The following is a 9,976-nucleotide window of genomic DNA, read 5'->3' as shown; positions in this document are numbered from 1 at the left end:
CCCAGAAACTGCTTTAAGTACGGCGGCCTCCTCGTCTGTAGGTCACAGGGCCAGAGAGGGCTGAGGGGGTGTATCTGCTCGTGTTTGGTGTATTCTGCTAGATTCCCTTCTTTAGATGAGGGCGGCCGTCACCCCGTCTCCTTTGCACACCTTTTCCTCCATACCGCACACTCCTTCACTGTGTCCTCTTGGCCCCTGTGACCTTTCTGAGGGACCTCAAGCTGCTCTAGGAGCGGTTGTCTTTGGCCACGTTGTGGGCCATCCAGTTGACTTTGGTCGTCCAGCTCTCCCTCAGGGCCTCGTCGAACTTCTGGCGGAACTGCTTCAGGGCCTCCTCGTCTGTTTTACCCAGAGCCAGAGAGTCCTGAGGAGGAGGAGGAGGGTTAGTCGTGAGAGAAGGATGAAGAAGTGTTTAGGATGAAATGGACACAGAATCTATAGATATTTGCAGCTAACTACTAATAAAATAAAAGAAAGAAACTAATTTAAAAAAAAAAGAAAAATAATTTGAGACTACTAATCTAACCAAAAGCATTTTTGTTTGTGAATCTGTATGAAGTTCTGCTGAGCAATCTTACTTTGAGGCATACAGCTTTGTACATTAGTCTACCTGGTTTGAGACTTCTGTCTCACTGCACTTCAATGCTATTAATAACATTATTCGGTTTAATCTCCCAGCATCTTGTCTCTGTGCAGAATTGAGTTGTCAAAAGGGATGAAGCTGAAGAGATGCACAGAATATTAACACTGAACTGTGATAGGAAATCATCACAGTTCACAAGTTGTAGATTTTTACATGAGGCACTGATTATCAGTTTTTTTTATGCTGTGTGTGTGTGTGTGTGTGTGTGTGTGTGTGTGTGTGTGTGTACCTTTAAGTACTGGATGTCTTTGACTGAGGTGAGCTCAGGCAGTCCCGCGGTCAGCATGAGGGCAAACAGGGTGATGAAGAGGTTCCCGTTCTTCCTCAAGACCAGATAGGCTTCCTCACAGTACTGACGGAAACTGCAAGACCGACACAGACAAACATATTTAGAATCACAGTTATGATGACGGTCGTGATGTTGACTTGGAATGTTCCATCATATATGATTCCCTGTAATCATGTGATTATTGTTACTCAAACCCGATGAATGTTATTGCTGTTATTTCCTTTATACACAGTAATAACTCTTTGGATGATGTAAAGCAGATCAGCATCCCTGGCTAGTGGTCGACATGTTAACATTTCTGTTTGAATCCCATCTCACACTGTTCATATGAATAGGAGTAATCGAAGGAGCGCTGGACAACCTCACCGCTACCACTGTGAACATACTGCAGGTCATCATATAAAGGACACGTTTCCTCTTTCACAAAGTCCTCTGTGTGCGTGCTCTCCTTCTGATCTGGTACACGTTGTACTATTTACCACTTTTGCTGACGCAACAATGCACCAATGCCGCGCTGCTCTTTTCACATTTTTTGAGGATGGATCATTTTAGATCGAGCACCTTTAGGCTGCTCTTCCAACACACAGCTGTGTAGCTCAGCTGTTGGCTAACGAGGCAGTTTAAACAGGTTTCAGACAACTTCTTAAGCATTCAATTAAATTACTTTCCGAAGACTTTCCAGGTCCAATTTTCTCTCAAATTCAAGAAATCCAACGCGGATCAAAGTTGATTACTGTTTCACATCTCGAGACACATACAGACGGCAGAATGAGGCCTATTTACTCAAAATAACTATGAAAAGAACTTAAATTTCTGTTCATGCGCACTCCAACACACACCTCCCTCAAGCTTCAATACCACAGAAACATGTTGCCTGGGTTGGTATATTTTTTATGTGATCACTGCAACAATGAGTCATCTGTATCTGGGAATAATAACTTCAAAATGTAGTATGAGGACCTATATCCAAATTGTGCATATCTTTTTATTTTAAATTTTACCCATCTTATGTAGAAAAAAAGAGACTTAATTTAAGAGTGGATTAAATCTAAACCTTTTCATCCTTCAGCATATATGAATACATTGTTTACAATCTCCTTCTGCCTGTGCGTGTGTGTGTGTGTGTGTGTGTGTGAAAGCCACGACACTGTTGATCATGTTTGTTTGTGTGTGTGATAGTCAAACATGCCTTCCTACAAATAAACTACGGACCAATTTTACTTGACTACACAGTTGAATTGATTTTTAACAGAGGACATTTTTGCTCAGTGATGTTCATCAGCTCCTGAGCTTCTACTGCCCACTGCTGGTGGGAGAGGGTACTGCACTAACTGACCGATGCAACCAGTGGTTCTTAAACCCACTGGTTGCATAGGTCACTTAGAGCAGTACCATCTCCCACCAGCAGTGGGCAGTAGAAGCTCAGGCACCAGTAATCATTGCTGAAGATGAAAGTGGAACAAACCTGCCAAATTTCTCTGTGTATCCCGTCTTGCCCTGCTGTATGACGTGGATGAAGTCGTGTGTGAGGATAAATGGCACTCGCTCCCTCTTGATGCCGAACTTGGACTTGAAGTTGCCCAGGATGTGACCGAAGTCGATGTGGAAGAGCTGACGGGACGAGAAGGACCAAATCAGTGAGCGGCGAGGACAACCAAGGAAAAGAACTAAGGGAGTTACTGGGTAATTTACACAGGTGAAACAAACGGTGCGCGTGTCCAACCTGTCCGGTGCTCCGGACCATGATGTTGTCGCTGTGGCGGTCTCCGATTCCCAGGACGTAGGTGGCTACACAGTAGCCTGCACACGACAGAGTGAACTCCTCGATGGCCCGCTCGAGAGCATCACTGACGATACAAAACACACACAGAGGAGGCATTCAAGCACATTTGTTTTCTGGATTCTCTTCTGAGAAAACCTCAAGTGTGTTTCCAAACAACAGGAAAATTGGTTTTTTTTGGACCTTTGGGCCTCAGGCAGCTTTCTTACCCAGAGTTCCTCTCTTTGAGCCAGTTGAGCAAGGCATCCTTGTTGAAGGCGGCCGCTGCTGCCACGTTGCTGCTGGTCAGCTGGATGTTGGCAATCGTGTCGGCCGACGAGACCACCTCGATCAGCCCCGCGCGGTCACCTGTTGCTAGGCAACCGTACGGTACGATTCTGAACGATGGGCAGAGACGGAAAAAGGTTTCAACTGAGTCACTGTGAACAAATCGATCCCGGAGCCGTCGGTGGGTAGAGAAAAATATATCGAACGGGGGACACACGGCAACCCCTACTGATACATGTACAACACATAATAATAATAATAATAAATGGGGTGCCGAGGGGAGGGGTTTAAGTATTTTTTTATATATATATATATATATATATATATATCTGTGAAACCTAATTTCTGTATCTATGTATAATGTCAATGTTTAAATTAATACAAATTTAAATGACTAAAATAAAAATAAAGCCTCTTCACACTTATTGCCACAATTTTTACATTTACATTTTCTAGAGAAAAATCAGTGAGTCATCTCAACTACTAGTTTATTACAAATACCTGATTTCACATTTGGTTTACACTAGAAACACTCTGCATATACCTACTGGAATAAATATCACATGTTGTGGTGACAGTTCCCGATTTCATTCACTTCCAACATAAGAACGAAATACATTCCCCAAAAACATGATCCAAAAATCTGATTTGGGTCATTTGACCAGTCATTGTAAACGTAGCTTTGTGTGCGTTGCTGTAGATCTAATTCCAGTCTTATGTATTTATGAGATTAAGATATTAGGCTGTGGTTTATTTGTACATCATACTGTTACCACTGAGTTGAGACAGATGAGAACATTAGGGTGGAGAACATACGGTGATTACGTGATGGCATGCAGATCACATTACTTTTCCTCATTCACATGGATTTCCCTCTACAAGATGGCGGTATGTCTTCATTTAGCAGGACGCAGAATTATGTGACCTGGACAAATCTTTTACCCTCCTTACTGACATAGTGGCCCCAAGTCTCAAATATCAGACAGCCATGAACCCAACGCTCAAAGCTGGCTCACTTTCTAGATTTAATTAGTTTGACTAATGGAGACCAAATGCCACATCATACTAAACTTGAGAGGTGTTGACTTTGAATAAAGAAGAAAATGACGACAGACAGTAAGGATGTGTGTGATGAAATGCATCAGCAAGAAAACCCAGAACAAGCCCACGTCCACCACATCGTAGTGGGTTCATTACATTGTCCCTCCCTCCGTACGGGACGTCCCGTCACCGCGTTCGAACTCTGAACTCCGTGTCCCTGTAATCTGAAGCACCGTCCTCAAGCTCAACTGTCAAAACAGCACCCCTCCAACTCTCGGCTCCAGATGTGTCGGCGCATGACGGAGCGAGAAAAGGGGGTTTGTGAAAGTGCGAAATTGTGGATTTGATTAGGATTGTAATGCAGATATTGTGTGCGTGTGTGGATATCGAGGGTGTAGAAGGGTTGGAGGTCAAACTAGCATGGGGTAATTTAGTTTCTCCCCTCCTCTGCTGCACCCCACCAGAGCTTCCCCTTCCCTACAGAGAGCAGGAACAAACAAGCTTGTGTGTGTGTGTGTGTGTTTAACACACACGCACGCACGCACGCACGCACACACGCACACACGCACGCACACACGCACGCACGCACAACTCACCTGAGGTCCAGATTAGCCTCCTTCCATAACAGATCCATTAACTTCAAAATCTGGAGGGTCAACATGTCTTGCCTTAGATCTAGGAAGAGGGAAATGCAAAAACAGATTTTAGTTGAAAGATGTAAAGTGATTTCAATCCTTCACCTTCGTGAAGGACCCCTAACCCTCCTCCCACCCTCTTCTCTCTTTTATTCCCGCCCTCCAGCCCCAGTCTTTGATTCCTACCATCGCCATTCTTGAAGATGATTCCCAGGGTGTCTCCCCCCAGCAGCTTGTTGTTGTAAACAATCCAGAGTGGCTTCATCTTGGAGTCCATGTACCGACACCTCTCCACACTGACAGGAGAAAGAGACAGAGAGAGAGAGAGACGGGGATGACGCACCGCGAAACAGAGGACGAAAAAGTTCCACCGCATCCTGAAACCGAGTCGTCTTACTTGATGCCGGACAGCAGGATGTTGGGGTCCAGAGGGGAGTGAAGGTCCGACAGAGTCTCTGAGTAGCCGCTCTGCCTCAGACAAGTCATCATGGCCTCCTTGGTCAACATGGCCTCCTTGGTCTTACTCCGAGCGTTCTTGATGGTTCCCAGCTTGATGAGCTCGTTCACCGACTTTAGCTTACTCAGGGCGTCCACCTGGAACAGTCAGAACAACACTTAGATAATACTTTTGTATAATGGGGGCTTTTCATGGCACTCGATGTCACCTTACACACACATAGAATCACTAATAAAACATACAATACATCTAACAATAATAACATAATAGGCAACGGAGCAAAGCTCAACAATGAGTTGCGTTTCTTTGACTGAAAACAGTCGACAGAACCCCAGAAATTCTTCATCCAAGTTTAAGACGACTGAGCTCATTCTCCTTTTAAAGACTATGTCAGCATTGTGTGTGCTCCTCCAAACAGGAAGGAGGTCATATAAATGATGAGGAAGTAGGAGGAAGCGTCCACAGGAGTGACTGTCAGAATGAACAGTGTAGGAGGTCAGGAGGGCGACGCTGTTGTCTCTGTGACGAGCTAAAAATAGCATGAATGTAGTCCTGACGGGGGTTGACAATAGACTATTCCGGTTCTCGTGTGAGGACTAGCAATGTCAAAGTCTGAGGCAGTCTGAAGAGTCTAGAGGCAAAATGAAAAAGAGAGTGAGAGTAAGCGTGTGTCCTACCTGTTTCTTTAGAACCTCAATATGAGGGATGCTGCCTCTACAGTAGGCCTCCAGGATGAGGGCAAACTGGACAGAAACAGCCGGCATGTGGATCTCCGACCTGTAGAGGGCAGCAGAACAGCCACAGTCAGAAGAGAAACCCTCTTGTGACTCAACTGGATACAAAGTATTTCCCTTCCTCACTAATGCAGAACGTGCGTCTGTACATACCGCAGGTGCCAGAAGAGGAAGTGTCCTATCTTGCGGTTGCCCTGGGCACGTTCCAGCAGGAAGTGGGTGAGGGCGCAGTCGTAGTAGGGCTCGTAGCGCAACACCTGCACCAACTGTAGCAAGTACTGAGACAGCTCCTCCTCACTGGAGGGGAAAGGGACGGAGAGTGAGGGGAAGGTTTTTTTTATCCCGTTTCATTTTCAAAACTTTTAGTTGGATTTGTGTCTCTCTTCAGGAAACGAAACAACACACAGCACTGATCAACTGATAGTAATTCACACATATATAGTAATGGGGAATGTAACAAGGTGTACACAATTACAGGGGATGATATGTAAGAGCTTGAATATGAGACAAAGACGGTGTGTTATGTAAAAATACATGTGTGGGCGGAAACATATCTTTACCTCATATCTCGCAGACAGCCCACTGCATACTCTCTGACATACTGGTCAGGGTAGTTAAAGTCCAGAAGCTCCAGAGCGTCTCTGGGACTCAGTTTGGGCCAGATCTGAAGCAGTGCCTGGAGCTGAGAGAGAGATAAACACACACACACGCTCAGAAACTGGTACCCAGACATTTAATCAGTTACATGAAGTCCTTGTGTAGCTCAGTGAATAAAACCTTTGTTATAAAAGTTGGATAAGCCTCAAAAGCACCCACACGGCTGCACAATTAGTCGTACAGTAATAATAACCGATCACAGTTTTCTTTTCTGCGCATAATAAATTAACATTTTATGTTTAATGTCTGTCTGTCACAGGTGCCGGAACTGGGGATTGAACCACCGATCCTCTGATTGAAAGACAGCCCTGATATCCACTTAGCCACAGTCACAACTGAAATGCACAAACTAACCTGGGCCATGTCCTCGTGTTTGCTCCACTTGACGGAAAGCAGCAGCTTGGGCAGCGACTGAGGAAAGTTCTCTCTGCAGTCGTAGCGTAGTGTCCAAATCAAATCCTTCTCGTTTTCACACAGCTGAGAGAGCGGGTCGCGCTCCATGATCTCCTTCAGCTCTATGTGGAACTTCTTCCCCCCGCGACCCTGAGGAGAAGCAACGAGGACAAGGCCGGTTGAAGTTGGGGGAGTTAGCGAAGGAGAGGATGAAGAAGATGCAGAGGAGAGACGGGGTGAGAGGAAGGATGAAGGAGAATTGGGTGGACGACGATGTGCAGCGACCAGAAATAACCACAGGATGGCAGGAGTGTGTCAAAGCGTCCAGCAAGTTCTATGTCAACCGCCTTGAATGCAGCTCAACACAATCCGCAAACCAAGGCCTCACATTGTCTCGCTTTATGAATGCGGTCTGATTCAAGCGGGACACTTTGATTTAAAAAAGCCAATAACATCAACGCAAACTAGTGCTAAAAGAAAAACAGATGGCAGCTTCTTTACAAAGGAATCATATTAGACGAGCTGCTACTGTGTGGATCTGTAATTTGAGGCACAAATTGAGATACAATAAAAAGTAAACACTGAGTTGTAGTCTGTGCTAGTCTGTCCTTACACACACACACACACACACACACACACACACACACACACACACACACACACACACACCTTACATTTAAAGCGGTGTGTAACTTCAGGCATGCCCTCTACCTAACACAGGATTACGTAACCGGCTGCAACACGCCCAGGAGTGGGCTTTTAGTTGAGGTTTAGTTTAGTCCCGGCGAGACGGGAAAACATACAAGCAATCTGATTAGAGTCTGTAGTTTTGAAGGGGACTGAAATAATTCTGCAGCTACACCCTGCCAAAGTGATAACAATGGGTTTCCAGGGAAACCAGCAGAGCGAGATAATACCACACTGATGGTGTGTGAGTGAGAGGGGGAGACAGAGAGAAACCATGCAGCATTTGTAACAGGCCAACTTGAAACACACATATATCACTTTTCCTGAATGCGCAAATACTCAACACAATTATCTCCCACTGTCCATGAACTCACCATAGTCCCGCAGTCACTTGCTCCGGCGATGTCTGCAGCTTTTTCCAATATCTGCCAAAAACAAAGTAAGTGAGCACCGCATGAGTGAACAGATCCAGCGCATTCGGCAGGCCGAGCACGTCCCGATCCTCCACCTCATCACAATCACTAGGTGCCATTATGAAGAGCACTAAGGCGCTGCAATGACAAATTCAACTGCAGTCAAGTCTTTAAAAGAAAAGTCTCATCCAGAGATCAGACGTAGTCCAAGTGTGGAACAATCACGGCAGATCATTTGCTTATGTGCATTGCAAATTTAACTTTATAATAGTGGTAAAAAAAAAGAAAGTATGTTTCCGTAAGTGGGACACTGTCTGACCTTGTCAAAGGGAGGGAAGACGATGGAGTGTGACGAGTACTCTGGGAAGTGGATGTGCAGCGCTGTAGCGTTCTCGGTGTACGGGTTGGTCTGAATGGTCCCTATGGGGTTCAGCATCTCTTCAAGTTCGTCTGCGTGAGACACATTAACAAACACATGAAGTCACGTGCAGTTACTGCACGGTGGCACCGGAGAAGCTCCTTTTACCCTGGTTGAATTATATGAGAAGTAGGGATGGGCGTTAGTATTTGAGTACTCCATTGAGACATCAGTATACGTTCAGCGTATATTAATAATCACTTTGTTTTGCTTTGTAAAGAAAAACAAACGTACATAAATGAATGTGCAAGGGTTGTAATGTTAAATTTGCAATTGAACTGATTACACATTTGCGCATTAATCACGAGGAGATAACAGCACAGAGCGATAACCTCCTCATTTGCTTAGCAGTGGTGGCACGCGCCGTTGTAATGCCGCCAGGGCAGAGAAGATTAGCCAGAAACGGTGACTGGAGATATGCTTCTGGTGAAGGCTTCCGCGAGATGATGAGCCGAAATACAAGCTAGCATCGCGGTGAACAGCAACCAAAAGAGTGGAGAAGATGTATGAGGGAAAGTGCGGCGTCATATGTTACAGTCACACGCCACTTAAATCACAACTGGAAACACACCGCAGCTTTATTTTCCCACGAGTTTTAGTAATTGAATGAGTACTCAAATATGGAAATGTCTTAAAATGCCCATCCCTAACCAGTAGATATAATAGATATACCAGGAAAGGACGACCAGCAGTGCAGGATGATGTCTCCGGTCTTCAGGTGGCCTTTGTAGTCAAACACCATAGTGTTGACCCAAGCTATAGGGTAGTGCTGCATCACACAGAGAGGGAAAACAAAGCAAAATCAATAATTTATCAATTACATAATAGAGATAGTGGAGACTGAAGAGGCCTTTATTGCTTTTTACGCCCTTAGTTCGAGGCCGTTTCTCACCACTTTCCCCGCTTTGCGGATGGTCTGGTACTTGTTTATGTGGGCATTCTTGGTGGACTTCTGCTTCTTGACCTTATCCATGACGGCGTAGATGGCGAAGCAGAGGCGGGTCATGCGTGGCAGGTCACAGACGGAGAGGTCAAACTCCAGCGTGCTGTCCTTCCACGTGTGGTCCGAGCGGCCGCTGCTCTCGCTGCTCACCGCCGGCTTGCAGAGCAGCTCAGTGCCGTGGAAGAGCCCCGCCCTCACCTGGACCTGGGTGGATGGGAAGAGATCTTTACACGATCACAGTTTTAGCTGTGTGTAACAACTGTGCATGCAGGTTTTGTGTGTGTGTGTGCAGTGACATTACAACAGGAATAGAACAGATTGTTATGGATGTGGACAGAGCAAGAGTCTACCTTGGCAGTCTCCTCCGCGTTCACCTTGCTGCCGTTCACCAGGACTATCTTAAACGAGCTGGACACGTCCCACACACACGTCTGTACTTGCTGCAGAGGGAAGGAGAGAAGAGAAAGCCACACTTGCAATGAGTGAGCAGTATTTGCATAATGCAGTGCGAAAATATGTACTCCACAACACAGTCCTTCTTCACACCCACCAGTTCCCTGCACACAGATGTCCACACACACACACACACACACACACACACACACACACACACACACAC

General features: G+C 45.6%; 1 protein-coding gene across 1 annotated transcript; it reads right to left on the bottom strand.

The window, feature by feature from the left end:
* Positions 1-72: 72 nt before the first annotated feature.
* Positions 73-9,939, bottom strand: LOC116377823 (phosphatidylinositol 4,5-bisphosphate 3-kinase catalytic subunit beta isoform-like). The gene is made up of 17 exons (XM_031839564.1): positions 9,708-9,939; positions 9,307-9,561; positions 9,087-9,183; positions 8,316-8,446; positions 7,958-8,008; positions 6,858-7,046; positions 6,407-6,528; positions 6,000-6,143; positions 5,790-5,889; positions 5,053-5,249; positions 4,842-4,951; positions 4,617-4,695; positions 2,922-3,089; positions 2,656-2,779; positions 2,398-2,543; positions 873-1,005; positions 73-364 (listed from the first exon to the last, which is right to left on the bottom strand). Exons 2-17 carry the CDS (start codon positions 9,418-9,420, stop codon positions 227-229), a joined length of 2,043 nt encoding a protein of 680 aa, XP_031695424.1. The 5' UTR covers positions 9,421-9,561; positions 9,708-9,939; the 3' UTR covers positions 73-226.
* Positions 9,940-9,976: the final 37 nt, after the last annotated feature.

This window comes from Anarrhichthys ocellatus, unplaced genomic scaffold, assembly GCF_004355925.1.
Source record: "Anarrhichthys ocellatus isolate YVR2014 unplaced genomic scaffold, GSC_Weel_1.0 scaffold1718, whole genome shotgun sequence".
In the NCBI taxonomy this organism is placed as follows: Eukaryota; Metazoa; Chordata; class Actinopteri; order Perciformes; family Anarhichadidae; genus Anarrhichthys; species Anarrhichthys ocellatus.
The sequence above is the reverse complement of the archived record's forward strand: the minus strand, read 5'-3'. Positions and strand labels throughout refer to the sequence as shown.